The sequence below is a fragment of the Ambystoma mexicanum genome, chromosome 10 (assembly GCF_040938575.1).
Source record: "Ambystoma mexicanum isolate Mex_15411 chromosome 10, UKY_AmexF1_1, whole genome shotgun sequence".
Lineage (NCBI taxonomy): Eukaryota > Metazoa > Chordata > Amphibia > Caudata > Ambystomatidae > Ambystoma > Ambystoma mexicanum.
The window spans coordinates 1,489,567,258-1,489,586,401 of record NC_090932.1 but is presented as its reverse complement, the minus strand read 5'-3'; the positions used below and the strand labels follow the sequence as shown (position 1 = coordinate 1,489,586,401).

Below are 19,144 nucleotides of genomic sequence, written 5' to 3'. Positions count from 1 at the left end.
TGGAAGGTGATGCTCATACAACTATATACAAGCTCCCAAGTCAAGTGCAAATGCATACAGTACAGGATCGTATTCGATCCACTATTCAAAAGTATAGAAGCCTGAGTCATAGAGCAATAACTACCGATACCAAAGTGCAAATGCATACAGCACAAGTTAAAACCACTTGTCTGATCATACAGAGGCCTAATGCATGGAACAATACTACCACTATCGCAACCTAAGCATATGGTAAAACACGGGGACAAAGAAAATGAAACATGCCTGGACACATGGCACAGAGTCAACTGAGGCTAGGGTACCTGATGGATTAAAACTCACACACACATGATCACATCACAGTAAGCCTACAAAAGAACACTGATGTGACACAAGCCACTGCACCAAACAAACTGAGAAATGAACAGTATGAAAATGACCAAAACATGAGATGGACAATAGTAAAAAAAGGAGCGAGGAAAGAAAAACAAAGCCTATTATGCTTGTGTACACGAGACAACAGAGAAATAGCAGAAACATGTGAAAACCGGGGCATCACAATGTGCTCTGGATAGAAAAGAAGCAATCATGAACGTATATAGCAATAACCATTCACACTCCAATGAAAGTATAAAGCTCCTCATCAATGTTGTGACCATGTGGAGCTTTTGTATCACAATCCAAGATAAACCGTGTCTAATGTTGATGCAATTTTAAGGTCTGATCTCCCCCTTGGGGATGGATGAGTACATGAGCCACTCCAAAGAATGACAAAAGCTGAAAATTGTTGGCATGAAATTCCTTAATGTTTGGCCATCGGGTACAAGGGATCTGAGGTCTTGATGGCTCGAAGATGCTGAAGGCTCCTCATCGTCAATTTACAGGTGGTGCTGCCCACATACCACTTGTTACAGGGACAGTACAGTACATACACAACAAATGTAGTGTCACATGTAATATATTCTGAAATGGTGCGAGATACCGTAGTGATGGGGTGTTTAAACTCTTTTTACATGGCATAGCATGGACACAAGCTTTACATTTGAAACATTTCCTAAAATCTATAGTGGCAGTGGATAACCAACAACTCGATGTAAATGCTTTGCCCTTGGGTTGAAGAAGACTAGAAACGAATCTGTCTCGCAATAATGAGGATCGTCTAAAAGTCAAGGTTGGTTGCTCCAATGTTTTTGGATGATATGCCTCATCTTATTGGATGACGGTCCGAAAGTCACCACAAAACAAGGATCCTCATTCACCTTCCCATCAAGAGATCTGTTGGTTTTGAGTAGTGTGTCCCTGTCAAGTTCTCTAGCCTTAAGGTACAGATTCTCTACAGTACCCTTGGCGTACCCACACAATAGAAAGTCATATGCTGCCTCTGAACAACATTCGGGAGGATAGCTCAGCAGCAACGTACTCGCCTTGGAAACAAGACGATACAAAGCAACACAGTTTTGATCCCCAGGTTTGTGCTTGGAAACCTCTGGGTATTAAGCGTTTTATAAATATGCAACTAGGACATATTTCTGTAACCGTGCCTCGATGCCCCTGGGCTGTGTGAGCGCTTTAAAAATGCAAATAATAAATAAAATAAATACATTTGTCAAACTGTACCAAATCACAGTAGTTCCTACAGTACTGCACAAATTCCCCATAGTGGATGCTTTTCTTGCAAGTGGTGGGATGGCTACTTGTCGCATGCAATGGTAAACCTGAATTTGTTGTTTTTGTGTACAGTGTTGTGTAATGCTTCCTTATCCATAGTGACTTTGTCTAAATGGACAATTTCTGTGATGCTATGGTTTTCTATGAATGACAAATGGACAGTATTGACATTGATCATCTTGACGAATTGGACCCAACTTGACTCTGATCCCTTCCATAGGACAAACAAATCGTCAGTAAATCTCCACCATGCAACAATGTGATCATTGAAAAATGCAGTTATCTCAGATAACATTGTAGCCTCCCACCAGCCCTTAGGGAAGTTGGCAGATGAGGCTGCAAATGAACTACCCATGGCAGTGCCCCGCAGTTGATGAATGAATGCTCCTTCAAACAAAAAATATTATTGTGTAAGCAAAATTCCAACAACTCCAGAATCCTGTTGCTATGTGTCCGCATATTCAAGGATGTAGTTTGCAAACAATATCGACACGCCGGGACCCCCACTGAATGATCAATGGATGTGTATAATGAAACCACATCCAGGGTGGCGAGAACAAAACCCTCTTTCCAAGGGACTTCATGTATATGATGCAAGAAGTCCTTAGTATTTTTAAAAAAAGACGCAAGGAACGAAACAAACAAAATTAGGGTTTCATCAATGAATCATGTTATGTTCTCCATTAGTGAGCCTGACCAGGTAATAATGGGTCGCCCGGGTGGCTTGATGATGGATTTATGAATTTTAGGCACGAAGTAAATGGTGGGGATGGTATAAAAAGCAGGGACAAAAAAAGTTACTAAGTAATCATCAAACATTCCTCCCTCACTCCATTTGGTAACCAACACCAATTCAGATTGTAGTCTAGGAAAAGGATCTGCAAGCTTGAAGTAACAGCTTGGATCTTTGAGTTTCCTGAATGCTCCAAAAACATAATCTTGGCTATCCAACAATACTACATTGGAACAATTGTCTGAAGGTTTGATCACCAGAGCTTTCAGACCCTGTAAGGTTTTCAGTGAGTACAGTTGGGACCCATTGAGATTGGTACCTCTGGTGGATGATGACATGAACCTTAGTTTGCGAAAAATCTGCAATACAAAGATCATGGAAGGCCTCCATGCAGTCCCCAGTTGGTATGGGCGGGTTCAACTTGGATTTTCGTTGCAAATTGGAAGAACTGGACCAACCCGTGTCAATGTCAAAATCCTCAAAGTCAATGTTTTCAGGATTGAAAGTGGGATCTTCAAGACTGGCCAGAGCGGTTAGTGACTCAATGTCTTCAATGCAGAGATCTGTGCGCCCCACAATGGGAGTGACAAAATGCCTTTTAATGGGATTGATAGCAAAAAGTCTTCATTTTATATTTTCGGAAGAGTTGGTCAGAATCAAGATGTCTTTGAACATAATGAAATGGCTGACTGGGGAATAAATGTAAGCCCAACTCCAAAGGAGGGGTCTGTGAATCGCTCAGCTTATGTGACGAAAGATTGGTAACTTGTATTTTGTGTTTTTTATTAATATTAAATGCTATTTCTTTACCTATGCCCCAGAGCGAGTTAACCTGCTTTGATGGTCTGTATTTGTATTGTCTTTGTTGTCCCTTACGGGTTTTCTTTCACTTGGTGGTTTGCGTCCTTGACCTCTGCGGCGAACCCTGCCTGTTTTTTTAGATTTCCCATCTTGTCGTAGGAGTCGCATCTCGTCTAAAAAAATTCATTTTGACGATAGGTTCTTTGCTCTCAGAATTTGAAATGTCCGATTCAGACCAGGAGGCGACATTGGATTCGCCAGTTGGTAAATGAGGCTTCAGCGCATTGCGTAGAATATCAAAACATTTGGCGAAGTTATAAACCCTTAATCAGAGTCCTTTTTTATCACGGATACATTTTCTGTTTACATAGCTTAATTTCTTCTTCATACGAAACTAATACGGTATCAATTTTAGCTTTTAGTGTAATGCCTTCTTCAGTAGAGGGTAAGATTTTCAGTTGATTCTCAATCTCGTCCATAAGTTTCAATACTGCAACACGTTCCAATTTAGCAAATTTAACCAATGTTAAAAATTCTGGCAGAGAAATCTGAACTGGCTTGTCCCCACTCCTCAAGCATCACAGGATCTTGCTCCTCAAATGATGGCGTTGTCATAATGCATAAACCTTGTGGATGTTGCCCCCACCATTTAAAAATTCCTTTTTCTGGAGTTTAAGTTCTCTGATGAGAGTTAATTCTTTGCTCATAGCTACAGCAGATGTTTTTTTCCTCACAAGTTCATGTGTTTTTAAAATAGTCTGTTGCTCATTAAAAAGACTTTGGGGTTGCAGCAACTGTGCTGCTTCCCTAGCGCCCTGAATGACAATGTTAGCCATGTTAGTGTTTGGAAAAGAGGTGCCCCCAAAACGACCCTGCCGCAGTGTCAACACAAGGGCACAACAAGTAGAGAAACTAGGAAGTGGGTGCTGGTGAGAAGAAACTTAAAGCAGCAATTCCATGTCTGTACAAAAAATGGGAAAAGAGAAGGCGTACACACCTACCTGGAACATTGCAATCTACAACCGTCGACCCAGTTACAACACTCCCAATCGCTGGTGTGATGTGCCACCCTTTCCCATGGGTTCGACTAAGTGACTTCTATGAATGCTTGAATGCGCCACTGGAGGCTACAATGAATCCCAAACGTGTAGACGGGACATAATGCGCCAAAATCAAATCCTTTAAAAAAGCGGTGCTGGTCCAACACAGTGTACACTGTGTGAAATACTGTGAAAAAAGAAAACAAAAGAAAAACGCCAGGGCGACTGCACAGACCGCACTCCCAAGTTTGGGGCACCAGAGACAAAGTAAAGACAACACCGTGATAGAGTAGACACTGGTCTTTAATGAAAACTATATCATAAACACTGACAAACCAGGGCACACAGCGGAACGACGTGTTTTGCACTCCCTGAGTGCTTGTTCACAACAATAGAAAATTCACTCTCACCACATTTAAGACATAAAGGTCATTTTTGCTGTTTACAGAGAACTGACACGTTAGTGCAAGATCAAGAGAAAAGCAGGTGGCCATGTTGAAACAATTGGAAACAATGACACCTCACAACACACCACATCCCCACACATTTACAATGTACAAACGTGCACATATTCACCAAACACTCGCACACAAACACTGTCTTTTTTCAAACGTTCTATGGATTGTGAAGCTCAGTCCCCCATGTGGTGCCTTCAGCAGTTGATTGATAACACTTGCCTCACTGAATCTCTATTCCATCAAGGCCTTGGAATCCCTCTGACTATATGATTCAATGGTAGGTGTGATTTTCTAATTGAATCCTCTGGAGAGGAGGTTTAACACATCCGCAGTGCAAATAGTGCAGATAATGGGATTATGCACAATGGTGCCTAATCATGTTTTGAGCTTTCATTGTTAATGTTCAAAGATATAAAATAAAAAAGAACGAGACCCAACAAAGATGAAACACGTGTATGGGGTTGCTGTTGGTACTCTTGTTCAAAGGAGGTTTTCCTGGCATTTCGGTGCTGGACTGCCCTTGTGGGCGGGCCAAAGACTGATATCCAAATGGATATTCCTCCTTTGTGAAAAGTACAGTGAGCTAAAAGCGATGGCTGCGGACTCTCACAGTGGGTAAAAACCACAGAATCTGGCCATTCTGCAGCCACCTCTCCTCCCTCCTTCTCTGCCTTTCCCCTGTTCTCCGCAGATGAGGTTTCTAGACAAGTCTGATCTATGAAAGTCTCGTCGAAACAGGTTCACCCCTGTTTCTCTAAAACTATCAAGGACCACATCGACTCCCTGGCTCCTGCCCTGGCTGATTTCTGTAATCACTCCTTCGCCACTGGAGTTTTCCCATCCCCCCTGAAGCACTCCCTTGTGCACCCTCTTCTTAAGAAATCCACTGCCGACCCTTCTTGCCTGGCCAACTATCGCCCAATCTCCATCACTCCCTTCCTGGGCAAGCTCCTGTAGAAACTGGCCATCGCCCAGCTTAATCTCCACGCTGAATCTGTTGGTTGTCTCCATGACCATCAGTCTGGCTTCAGAGCAGCCAGAAGCATGGAAACTGCTCTCCTGAACATCCGTCAAGACCTGCTCTCCAATCTTGACTCTAACACCCAATGCGTCCTCATCCTGCTTGATCTCTCTTCTGACTTTGACACCGTCAACCATGCTATCCTACTCAACCGTCTCCGTGATAACCTGGATATCACCGGTCGGGCTCTGGCGTGGCTGACTGCTTTCCTCTGCGACCGACCCTCTCAGGTCCAACTTGGGACCTTCCTCTTTTTCTCTACCTGTGGTGTCCCCCAGTGGTCTAACCTTTCTCCCTGGATGTTCAACCAATACCTGGCACTCCTGGCCCACCGCATCGCCGCTCTCTGCCCAAACTTTGTGTTATGCGGATGACAGCCAACTCATTTTCAGGCTACCCTCGGCCTCCTCCTCTACTTCCCTCATCTCTGACTGTCTGTCTACTATCCAGGAGTGGTGTGCCGCCAATTACCTCTGCCTTAATGCCAGTAAGACTGAGATTCTGCTCATTGGCACAACCGCTCCCTCCTTTCCTGTAGCTCTCCAGCCGGCCTCTCTTGGCCCCCTTCCTGCTCCCACCTGTGTGGCTAAAAACCTAGGGGTGTTCTTTGACTCTACACTCTCCTTCTCTCCTCACGTCTCTGACGTCTCTAAGAAGTCACACTACCAACTGCACCTCCTCAGAGGTATTCTTCATGTCTCTCCTTCCCCCAGAAGCTCACTGTCTCCAGAGCTCTGGTTCTTTCTAGGCTGGACAATTGCAACAGCCTCTTTCTAAATCTGCCTGCTTCTACTCTCCGCCCTCTGCAACTTATCCAGAACAGGACTGCAAGACTTGTCCTTGGCCTCAAGCCCAGGGATTGTATCTCTCCAGGACTGAAATCTCTACACTGGCTCCCTGTGGCTGCGAAGATTAAGTTCAAAACTGTCTGCTTCATCCACAAGTCCTTCTGGGGCATGGGGCCTCAATACCTTCAACGCTCTGTTCCTAAATATCTTCTTTCTCAAGCTCTTCGCTCATCTGCCTCAAACGCCCTCAGGGTCAGTCGCTTCTCCAAGCAACGAGTTGGTGGTAGATCTTTCTTCGGCTGAGGCCTCCCTCTGGAACAGCCTCCCTGCCTCCCTGAAACTTGAGGAGAATCATCTTCGGTTGCGGAAGCACCTCGAAACCTTTCTCTTTGCTTCTGCTTTTTCTCCTCTTCTCCCTTGCTGACTTCCTGGCTGACACTGACATTGCCTGGCCGCCCTCTGATCTCGGGCCCAGGTCCCCTCCCCCACCAGTCGCACTCCTGCACTGCCCTCCTGGCAACCCCGCACTTGGGGACTGTTTTCTGCATCCCTACAGTCCCACTACCAGCACTTGACACCTGTCGTCTGCACTTGCACTTGCCACCTGCTGGCCGTACTTTACCTATTGTTATTTTTTCTTATCCCTTGTACTGCACTGTCCTCTCCCCCTTCCCACCCTGCACTTCTCCCCTTCCCCTTCCCATGCACTTGCACAATCTGAATGACACCTGGCCTAGTAGGATCGTTGTCTGTCTTCCCTCTATTCCCCTCCCTTGCCTCGTCGCACCTTTAAACACCTGTGTATAGGCGCGTTATAAATGCCATATACCATATCATAATAGGTCATCATGCCATGCTCTTTCGAGAGAGGGGTGCCTGCTACCTTTTTTGCATGATTTAGAAACGAGACAGTCTTTTTGAGCTTTCTCGCCTCTCGTTTTATTAATTTTCTCCATTTCAAAGGCTATCAGTAAACTCTTCGTTTACACACACATATACAGGTCCTTTTGAAGGCTTTCACCAGCCTTTCTCGCTTTCTTTTCATGGCTTGCATCAACCTCCTGGATTTTTATGGTGGTTCTGGCATAAAGGCTGTTCACCCTCTTCAGACTTCCAATAACCTCATTGCTTTATTAAATGATTGTTCTTCAGTCTCTTTGTCCGCTCATTGAGCTAGTTTGACCAACTTTCATCAGACTTGCAACTACCACTTGGATTTCTTAGGCAAGTCCCTCTTTGAGATTTCCATTCATATTTTGGCATTGACGGGTTAAGTGTTTATCAGAGAATTCCACCTGCCCCCCCGCTTTGTACTGCAAGCATTCTTCAGACGGTTTCACCATCCTGTTGGCTTTGCAAGGGCTTCCAGAAGCTGAGTGCTCTCCGTCTTCTGGTGCTGATCGGCCTAGCCCTACTTCTCTTGCTCGGGAGGGATGGTTTGCCGCCTCTGCTCAGTAGTGGTTGCAGCGCTTTACTTTCTTTTACTCCATCACCTGGCTTGACTTTGGTCTGTCCCCTTGATTTCGCCTTTGCAGATAATTGGTCTTTCTTCCTGGCCCTTCTTCACAGCAGACCTTGGGCCATTTCTCCGGTCAGATGGATGGGGAAGAAGGGCATTCATGGGCAATTATGTTGCTAGCATAACTGCCAGTAAAGAGTCTGGTTTAGGAGGGGGCAAATCCAGTTCTTTAGTTCCGTTTTACTGGCCACTGCCCACAAGAGTGATTTCCCACACCACTAAATGCTGCAGAGGTTAGTCTCCGCACTCATTTTGATTGGCTACAATGTGTAGTTTGTTTGTACAACCTAATCACGGATAGGTATGGTATGTACTATTGTGCATTTGGAAGTATGTCCTGGCTTACAATAATTGCTTGTATAACATACAAGATATTTAAACTTTTTCCAAATGCTTACTGAATAGAATCTTGTATTTGAAATATCTTTGTTTTGATTCCCAAGATGACTCTTTTTCAAGCTTTGAGCATTTTGTCAGGAAATTATTTTCTGCAGAGATGTGAATGGAAAGTCTGGTTTCTTTCTTTGCAGAATCCCAATGATATCTCTTATGTGTACAGCGGATATGCACCTTTAAGTGTGCGTCTTGCCCAGGTGCTTACTCGACCAGGTTGGCGTAGCATTGAAGAAGTGTTAAAGATGCTCCCAGGTCCCCACTTTGAAGAGAGGCAACAGTTGCCTACAGGACTACAGAAGAAGCGTAAGTTTGATGTAAAGACATGTAGTATATGTAATAATGCTTCTTAAATTGTTAGTGAATACAGTCCACATTTTATAATACATTTTCACACATTTTGTGCAATTGTTAGTAGTCTGAAGTGTTTATGAAATATCTAATTGTGTGAATGAAATACTGAGGAGGGTGAGCCACGCATCAAGGCCCACGCCTAGAGGGTATCCACTCGGGGGTTCCCTAGGCATAGATTTCACCCGCTCTCTACACTTGATAAAACTGGCAGCTGGTGGCTCAGAGCATAGTAAAGCAAACTTTAGGGAGATGTGATATCACTATGAAAGAGACAGACTATGTCAATTCCAGGCAGTAAGTTATGTTTAAGGAACAGATGGTAGAGAAGACTAACATCCTAAAATGCACACACTTGCAGCCACTGCATGTTACTTTTACATTTGTATGTGTTGAAAGAACAGGGATGTCCATTTCGATCAGAAATGACTCGCAAGAACAAATGTACAGATGGCAGAGACATTCCCATAAAGGGTGCCTTTTTATAATAGCACAAAGGTGAGACCAAGCAGTGATCCAGTTTGAGAGTGTAAGAAAGTGGGACATATACTAGGGACAACACAAGCAAATATATTTAAGAAGACTTGTGACTCGTGACTCAGAAAGGTAGCATTAACCTAAGGGGGATATTGTTTCAAACTAAAGAGGAGTACTATAAATATATACAAAATTACATTATTAAGCGTCACTGGAGTGAGTGGTGGGGTCAGGCAGGAGAGATGGGGGCAGGCAGCACAGGGAGATGCCGCTTTAGCAAGTACGTACATTTTAAGCTGAGCTTTGAAGAGATCTGTTAGAGTCCACCTGTGGTAGTACTTTAGAAGACTCACTCTTGGGTATACAGGGCTCCAACTCTTAGGTTTGGCCTAAACTACCCAAAAGGTATTGTAGCAATGGCTGAGCGGCCAGGCTTGGTGTAGGAGGGAGAGGAGCTATAGTTGAGTACAAAGACCGTTAAGTACACTTACAGTCAGGGAAACACTTAAACACTGTAGATATATAAAAATACGCTTATTTATATGTACTAGGGAAGGTTACATTCCCAATAATTCAGGTAACTAAAAAACAGTTCACACAGATAATTGCACTCTATTTGCTATAGCAATACTCATTTAAAACAGTAGACCTTTAGATGATGATCGGGTAAATACAAGAGTAGTTTCAGGTTAGCAAATCATACATTAAGCAAATCAAAGGGGTGTCTGGGAGACTCTCTACCAGCACGAACACGGCCCATTGACCTGTTCTTGGGTGGATGGCCCCTTGGAGAGTCTCAACCAAGTCTTTAGCTCACTATCCCTTTCACAGAGGAGAAATATCCCTGCATATCAGTCTTTGTCCTGCCCAGGGCAGTCCAGCACAGAAATGCTGGGCAATTCTTCTCTGAACAAGAGTACCAAGAGCAACTCCATATACGTGTTTCAGCCTTGTTGGGCATCAGTGAGGTGGAGCTGTGCCTCTCTGAGAACAGATGCCACTATTAATACTTTAAACACTGTAAAAGTATTTTAATATGGCTTTTTAGTGTGCTCGGCGCTCTAGTCCCCTTCCTCCTTCCCCCCTCCTTCGCCAGCCCAATCCCGCCTCCCAACCCTCCCCCGGCACCCTGATTGGTCTCGTGACCACATATCATAAACCCTCCCAGGGCAGCCCTCTGCCCGGCAGCCCCTGTGGCTAAGGGCCCCAAGGCCAAGGGCGGCTCCGACATTGGCGGCTCCAAGATGTGTCTCTAGGTGTCAGCAGGGGAAGCCAATGAAGCCAGAAGTCAACAGACACCAACAAAAACTGTAAGTGTGACACGGGTGGGGTGTAGAGCAATTACTCTACTCCAAAAAGCCCTTGCCACTCTAGCTTACCTTTCGTTTTTATGGATTTCCATAGCCTCACAACACACATACTTAGAGATTTATGACCACCAACCTAAATCTACTCAATACTGACTAGACTAAATGTTGCCTGCATTACATACTAGCCAAACTACTTGCCAATGTTAGCATGTACCACACTTAGATGAAACGCATGACTCTAGCCTGCGTTGCATCTAGACAGGATTGTTAATGTTAGCATGTACCACACTTAGATGGAAATCATGACTTTAGCCTGCGTCGCATCTAGACAGGATTGTTAATGTTAGCATGTACCACACGTAGATGGAATTCTCAATTTTAGCTTGTGTCACATCTAGGCAGGATTATGCATGTTAACATGTACCACACTTGGATGGAAATTCTTGAATTTTGTCTGCGCCGCATCTAGACAGGATTATGAATGCTAGCATGCGCCACACTTAGATGAAACTGTGAATGATGACAATCATGATCACTAGCCTTCCTCACATCTAGACAGAATTTTGAAATTAGCAAGCGCCACACACTCAGAAGGAATAGTGAATGATAGCAAACATCACACCTAGACACAATTGCAAGGACTGAAAGGCCAACTAACCAATCCACTAACAATCTCTTCTCTCTGCATACACCGCTCAAACTCTAACCAAACACAACCACAACTCTAATACGCAGCAATCAGCACAAACTTCACTACACTGCAACAACAAAACAAACCGCACATAGACTTGCACAAAAGCACATGACGACTACGGACCGCAAACACCCCAAGCCCAACCAACAGACCCACCGGGCTGAGGCTGCCAACAGCAAATCACTGCTCTCTTGCACTTTTCCAGCTTATTCCCACTAACTCACCCACCTCCCCCCTCTTTCAGAGCCACCAGAGCGCCAGGGGACCACTCCGGTGGTGATAGTGCGCGGTATAAATATCCTTTAACATTAACATTAACAGTGAGCAAGGAGTCCACGTCTGGATTCCCCTGGTAATTTAGGGTGAGACCCAAAGTTACTTAAAATGCAAATCAAATGGGGTGTCTGGGAGTCTCTCTACCAGCACGAACACAGCCCATTGACCTGTTCTTGAGTGGATGGCCCCTGGGAGAGTCTCAACCAACCCTCTGTTTTGCATACATTAAGCAACATTTACTGAACTAGCAATACTGGTAATCCTAGGAAAGCCTTATCTTTAGAAGTCCAACTCTGAGGGATGATAATCTCAAAGTCAGATGGGAACACTGAGAGACCAGTAACCGTTGGGCAGCAGACACTGTCAAAGTTGTCAAATGCACAGGTGATGTTTTTCGTAGAAAGTAACACATTTTTATTCAAAGGGTTCAGGGTGACTCAGTAGGTCACATGAAGGATTTTAGCCTAAAGGACGGATGTCCTAAGGTGGCGGAGAACACTGCTGGGTTTTCCACCCAAACGTGACTCTACAAGCTCAGGAGGAGCGAACAGCAAAACGGCAACGGCCCAGGTAAGTACCTAGGAGTCGGACAGTAACTTCTATGTTGAGGAAAAGCGATGTCGCTGGCAGGTCCCATGGGAAAACGACAGCAGCCCTGTTTCTGGTGTCTGGCCTTGGAGGCTGAAGGAAGAACTATATGTGGGAGCAGACAGTCGGACTGTCACAGGGATGCCCAGCAGATGGTTGTGCAGACTTTATTTCTCTCTTTCATCGATTATTCTGAGGGGACTTCTGTGGTCAGGATGGAGTATGTGTAGGCTTGGGAAGATGCTCACAAGTTAGCTACAGGAACCACACTTGACGAGACAATGCACCGCAGTAGTGCCAGAGGTTGCAGGGTATTTGGATTTTGCAGACCTAGAAGCTTGCAGCACTTCATGGGATGTCTCAAACTATAGCTGGTCTCTGGACTTGTTTGGCCCACCAATCCAAGGTAGCATGTCGTACGGTTTGGAGCTTCCCTGTCGCACAGAAGATGGGGATGGGGCAGCAGCGGTCACTCAGTCGACTTTGGTGGTTGCTGGAGGTAGTGGCAGACGTCCTCTTCTTTCTTCTTCTTCGGAATAGATCCTCTAGTGGTCGACTCTGACTTCAGCATCAAGACCCTTGCCTTTTATGCAGGAACCCAGCCAATCAACATGCATGCAACATTAAATCTTCGGGTGGTGGCTGGCCAAAGGTGACAGCCAGGCACCCAGTGAAAACTGGATCCAAGCAGGCACACTGAAGGACAAAGATCTGAGGAGATTAGTTGTCCTTCCAGCTTCCTGTCCTCCCAATGGGAGCCCCTGAAAGACAAAGGCGTGAGCAGGACTCCACCCCCACCACCCCCCGCCAACCCAGGATAGCAAAGGAAGGCTAACGGGAATAGCGGTCGACCTGGGGAGAGGTGCAGCTTTAGCGACTGGCTTAACCTTAATTGGCATGATGAGAGTGAGAACTACAGGACTGTTCCTACTCGTCCCAGTCGTACTAAGAATCGTAAGAAGAGTGATAATAGTCTAGCAAAAAGTACGGGGGACTCACTAAGTGGGGAAATTCTACCTAACAAGATCCACAGTTGGGCTCGCTTTGTTTGTGATGGGCAGCTTGCTTTGTTTGTGATGGGCAGCGGGTTCCAGTGGAGGCATTGAGTAAGAGGAGAGAGCTGAAGCAAGAGGCAGCATGGGACAGTGAGATTGAGTACAGAGGAGTATCATAGTTAATGAGTAAACTGAGATGCAATCGGTCAGGTGCTGGGGAGCAGGACCATTGATCGCTTTAAAGACTAAGAGGAGGAACTTGAAAAGGGAGCGGTTGCGCATGGTAAGCCAACCAGCTTCTTGTTGGGTAGAAGTGGGGGTGAATTTGGGTAGTTCGTAGAGCGTGCGGGTAGTGTAACAAAGTTGAGGACTTTGTCTAGAAGGAGTACGAGCAAAGAGTAGATTTGAGCAGTAGTCAAGTTTGCTGAGCATAAGTGTGGAAATTAGTTTTCTTATAGTGGTTAGTAAGAAAAGAATGCCATCGTAGTAATGAATTGTTGCAGTCTGCGGTCGCTATCAGAGGGCCCCAAAATTGCAAGACTTGGGTGAGGGAGCAGGAAGGTCGGGCAGGAAGGAGATAGGAGAGGGATGGAATTGGAAGCCAAGAGAATGATGACTTCTGTTTTTTGAAGGGTTCAGCATGAGGCATTGGAGAGCCATCCATTGACGAATTGTAGTGAGACAGTTTGTAATCCATTTCGAGAAGGCTGGGTTGAAGGAGGGAAAGGAGAAAATTGAGTGTCATCAGCAGGAAGGTGACGGTGAAAGCCACAGAAAGGATAAGTCTTCTGTGACGAATCATGGGATTCGGTCACTTGTCCCCAAGGGGGATCTTTTCCTTGTGAGACTAAGGAGGTGAGACTGCTACGTGATATTCCCCCAGGGGTGGCGAAAAGTGGGATGTCCTTGTCCTTTGGGGACAAGGACTCGGTACTGAGAAGGAACTCCTTTTCCATCGGACTCAAGAATCCAATAAAGACATATCTACAAGACCAGAATCCTCTTATGTCTATTATTGCAGTTTGGTACTGAGATGAGTAAACACCAAGGAGTACGAAAGAATAAAGAACTGCCTGACATTCAAATGAAGAAACCTAATGGAGTTAAGCTGAACATAACACCAACACAAAGAAAGGACTATTGCTGGAAACTGGGGAAGCCTCAGTATGGCATCATTAAAGTGGCAGGAGCAAAGCAGACCTGGAGAGAAACCCGGGAGTTTCAAACATGTTACTGGGAGGCAGAGATGCTGACCTCCAGACAGCCAAAAAGCATGGAGGAACAAGTTTTGGAGAAGCACCAGTGTGGAGAAAGCCTACCAAGAGGCTACGATGTGGACGAGCAGCCCAGGAGGGACTCGCTCATGAGAGGTGGTGGCCAGAGGACGGTGAAAGAGGAAAAACCTCTCTGTGCCGATTATCATCAGTGGAGGGGTACCCCGAGCGGTACTCGAGAAAGTCCCGAAGCAGGGAAGTAAAGTTATCCTGATGCGTGGTTGCCAGTAGGATAAGAATGAGAGAAATCCTCTTGGAGGCGATACCACAATCCACGAAGTACGCAGAGATGAACTTGGTAGCAGAACGAACTGAAGTATGAGAGCCATCCTGTATCAAAAACCTGAATCCAGGAAGGTAACTGGAATAGCGGGCGACCCAGGGAGAGGGGTAGCTATAGCGACTGGCTTAACGCTATTTGGCATCATAAGAGTGAGAACTACGGGGACTATTCCTACTCGTCCCAGTTGTACTGAGAATCATAAGAGGAGTGAGAATAGCTACAAGACCATTCTTACTCATCCCAGTAGTACCAAGAAGAGTAAGACTCACTACGGAACTCTTCTTACTTGTCCCTGTAGTCTTGAAAACCTTAAGAGTGAATCGCACCCCTCGGTACAATACACAGATCTCAGGTAGGACATAAGTGATTTCCTAAAGGTGGAATCAATAATACAAGAGGGAGAGAGCCTGTTAATTTATGAGATCAGGATTCAAGAGAAAATGGGGGCTGATATCCCTGTGGGGAGAAAATCAAGAAAACCAGGAGTGATCAAGAACAGGACGTGGATAAATCCTAGAAGAGAATTGAACAAACTTGTGGAGGAAATAGCTAAGCACTATTTGAAGATTAAATATTGAAAAGGAAAATTTTTATTGGGAAACTATCTTTCCGTCCCAGGAGAAGGGAGTCATTCTTTAGTTATTTAGTATTAGTGGTAGGGTCAGTATGGGTTAGTTTTAGGACTGAGGAAAGATGAAGAAAACCCTAGTTTTAGTTGTTAGGTAGGGCTAGCCTTACATTAGGGAAAGTAAGGCCTTTTCTTTATTTTGAACAAACACTGTGCTGAACCGTGGCCTGTCTCCTCCTTCTGACCTACCACACTTCCTAGGGCAGATGTATAGAGGGTGAAGAAAAGAGGTCCAAGGACTGATCCTTGAGGGATGCTGACAGTGAGAGGGCTGAGATCAGATATTTCAGAGTTCCACCAGATAAAGGATCGACCTTTCAGTTGGGAGGCAATCAAGGCGAGGGCCGATTCTGTGAAACCCAAGGTCCTGGAGATTGAGTTAGTGAGAGGACTGCATAACGTCAGAAGAGGGTTTCTTCAATAGGAGTAAAACCGTGGGAGATCTGAAGGAGACTGGGAAGTGTCCAGTGGAGAGTCTCTCCATAAAGCTCAGGTAAGAGCAAGTGATCGAGACTAAGCCTTTGACCATTTGGAGAGCAAAAGGGTAAATAAGAGTGCAAGATGGGTTGGTGCTGCAAAAGTTGTTAATTTAATGGGAGAGGTAGGGTACAAGTAGTCGAGAGTAGAAGAGGTAGGCGGACAGAAGGAGGGTCAGACATGCAGAAGGGCTGTGAAAGTGTTTAGGAGGAAAAAAGTAGTAAGCAAAGTCATTCGCAGAAAGGGAGAAAGATGATGGGTATTGCCTTGAGAGGTGTAAGCAAAGCCTGTATAGTAAAGGAGTTTGCCTGGGTGATTGCGAAGGAAGGAGATTAGGTTTGTGACGTAGGAGGATTTGGCACAGTCCAGTTATGAGGTGAGGGAAGCACGGACATGTTTGTAGACTACAACCAGAGCAGTGGTCTGCAATTTGCGCCGTTTTAGGTCATGGTGCATGTTTGTTTTTGAAGGTTTGACGTTCAGAGCTGATCCAAGGCTAAGGAATGGGGCGGGGACGTTTAACTGTGAGTGTCATGATCTCTGCTTCCAAAAGGTCAGGACTTACCCAACTCCCTTGGAAGCAGACCCATAACCCAGGTTCCGAGTGCCAATCAGTCCCAATTGGGACCTTTTGGACCCTGTCCTGGCGCCAGTGGCACCAGGCTCATAAATATGCCCAGTCCCAGCGCTGGAAGCGCCGGGCTCATAATGCTTGGGTGGACTTACCTGCAGCAGACCATGCTGCTTACTTACCTGCCAGTTGAGCCTCTGATCCTCTTCTGTTTGGGACTACTTTTCCTGTTGGGTGGGGCAGGAGCCACTCCCTAGATTCAGAACACTGGAACTCTTCTAGAAAGCAGGAACTCTTTTCTTACCTAGGCGAGGCTGTGGAAGGAGACACCTAAGCACTACAGGAGGCTATTTAAACCACAACCGATGGATGAATCTTGCTTTGCGTTATTCTGCATCCTCTGCAGCAGAACGCTCATCGTGTCTTCTGCATCTGATCCTGGGCCTAAGGGAAAAAGGCTTACCATCCTGAATCCAGTCTTCAGCAACACCTATAAAGACAAGAAAGAACAGGTTAGCACTACGGTCTTCAGTGACAGCGCATCTCTTACCTGGTCCATTGGCTGTCACCAACGCCTCACGCTGCATTCCGGCATCTGAAAGACAAAGGCTTACCTACTCTTCGCGTGCTCCGGAGGTCTTCGCACTGCATTCCGGCATCTGAAAGACAAAAGCTTACCAACTCTGCGCACGCTACGGAGGCCTTCGGCACTGCATCCCGCATCTGAAAGACAAAAGAAGGTGCGTTTAAAGACATTGGGTAACTTTAATACTCACTTGCCATTACTCCTTCCCACGCCGAACCCAGTGGGTTTTCCGGCACCCTTCAGCAGCTCCGAACTTGTACCTGCAAGATAAAAGGACAGTTAGTGCGCATCGTGAAGCAGGCAACAAGCGCTTACTTACGTGCTTCCAGGCGCTTCTATTCCTCACACGGGTTCCATCCTCAACTCACTTCGGCCCGTCATCCGCCATCGCCGGAACCCTGCAAAACAAGAGACATCATTACAAAAGACTTTTAAAGACATTTGAAATGCTCGGAACTTACCGTTCGTGCAGTAAACGACGGACAGCAGTCCTCTGAAATCAAGAGGCCTGCACCCTTATCCAGTGAAGAAACTGGTTACGGCACCCTGCCCCGAGGCAGATGGAGAGCACGGCGTTCACTTACCTAAGGTGAGAGCGTTAACCTTTGGGGTTCTACAGGAGAAGAGAAAGGGAAGAAGAGAGAGACACCCAATAACCCAGTTCATTAATCCCATATTTTCTATCTGCAGACATCTTACTCTTCGAGTCAGACATACAGTGCACAGAGGTCCAGCCCAAAGAGCCAACCGTGTGTTACACATCACCTTTGAAGATACGGTATTCGCCCAGTCAAGACCGGCGCCTCTGCGGGAATCAGGTGAGCGTTACAGTGAGAGCCAGGATTGTGTTGCTCAAATGGAGTCAAAAGCGCAGGTGAACTGAGCCCCCCTTCTCTGTGTGACACCCCTTTCAGCCTTGCCTTGCTGGTGCCTTTTTTCTACCTCCTTTTTCGCGCTCCTGCTCTATTTCTCCCCTCTTCTTCCCGCTTTCCCTGTTGCCCGTTCTTACCTCCCCTCACTCGCCACTTGCACGTTTTATTCATGGTGTTGGTTGTAAGGAAACCATGGTATCAACAGTAAGACAGACACAAGTGATCACCATTCAAGGGTGTTTATTGAACTTCAAAAAGGGTTTGGAAAATGCCTATCTAATCCTAATTCTAAAGATGGTAGCAAGCTACGACCATCAAAACAATGACGCAGTCGGGCCTATACTAACACACCTACTGCCAATCCTTACCTCTAAATACAAATGGTGTGGGAAACAAAGTTATGCAAAAGAAAAGTGTTCAAGAAATTGTCAGGATATCTGAGCCATTAGCTCCCCTTACCCATGGGACAAGGAGGGAAAACACTCGAGCTTAGCACACTCTCTGGCTTCTGTAGCACAAGGTTGCAGTTCAAAACCTCAGCATCAGGGCCTTCTTTGCCAAAGTCGCTTTGCCATTCAAAGCTTCTTATTTCAGAGGGTCTGATGCAACACAACAAACATTAAAGGTCCTTTCTTCTTGGAATTTCACATGTAAAACTCCTTGGGTGATTTTCGGTTCACCCATCGTCCCTCTCCGCCGGGCTCAAACCCACTTTAACATAAAACCTTCTCGGGTGTTCTACTGTTCACTCCTCGTCCCCCTCTGCCGGCTCACACCCACTTTAACACAAAGCGTTCAATTGATCTTCCTCTGCCGGGCTGGGACCAACTTCACATACTTTTCCAAGCTTTCTTTACTTCAAAAATCGATGGCTTTTGATTGTGCGCAGGATGTTGATCTACCCATTGCAGTACCACTTCGATTCACAATTACTCGCTCTCTTCTTGATATCTTTCTCACTTTCATTTGACCAATTCTGAACTGGATACCTTACAGAGACGTTCGACTGACCACCCAAGCGGTGCCGGACGACTCTGTCATAGGTATCCTATTTGGCTTTTAAAGTTCAATCACTCATCAGCAGTTCAACTTTACTCAGGCCTCCCAGTCGGGCTCAAGTCTGTCTTGGTTTCACCAGTTCATTTTAGACACCTTCCATCACAATTCCCCTTTCTCTTTCTTCTAGAACTACAGGTTCCATAATGCAACGGTCACTTGTTACGATAATTCACAAACCGGGCTCTCTCCCATTGGACACGAGAACTCACCGGTTGTCTTGGTCTTCCTTCTTCTTATTGATCTTTTCCTTTGCCTTAGGTCGGGGCCTTCGGTGCCGGCTTTGCTCCTCCCCAACTCCGTCGT

At 45.7% G+C, this 19,144-nt stretch overlaps 1 protein-coding gene across 1 annotated transcript in view; it reads left to right on the top strand.

Moving 5' to 3' along the window:
• Positions 1 to 19,144, top strand: part of VPS33A (VPS33A core subunit of CORVET and HOPS complexes) — a 285,704-nt gene that overhangs the window by 261,298 nt on the left and 5,262 nt on the right. The window contains exon 12 of the mRNA XM_069619602.1: positions 8,538 to 8,706. Within this exon, the coding sequence (XP_069475703.1) occupies positions 8,538 to 8,706 (169 nt within the window). The remainder of the gene's footprint in view (positions 1 to 8,537; positions 8,707 to 19,144) is intronic.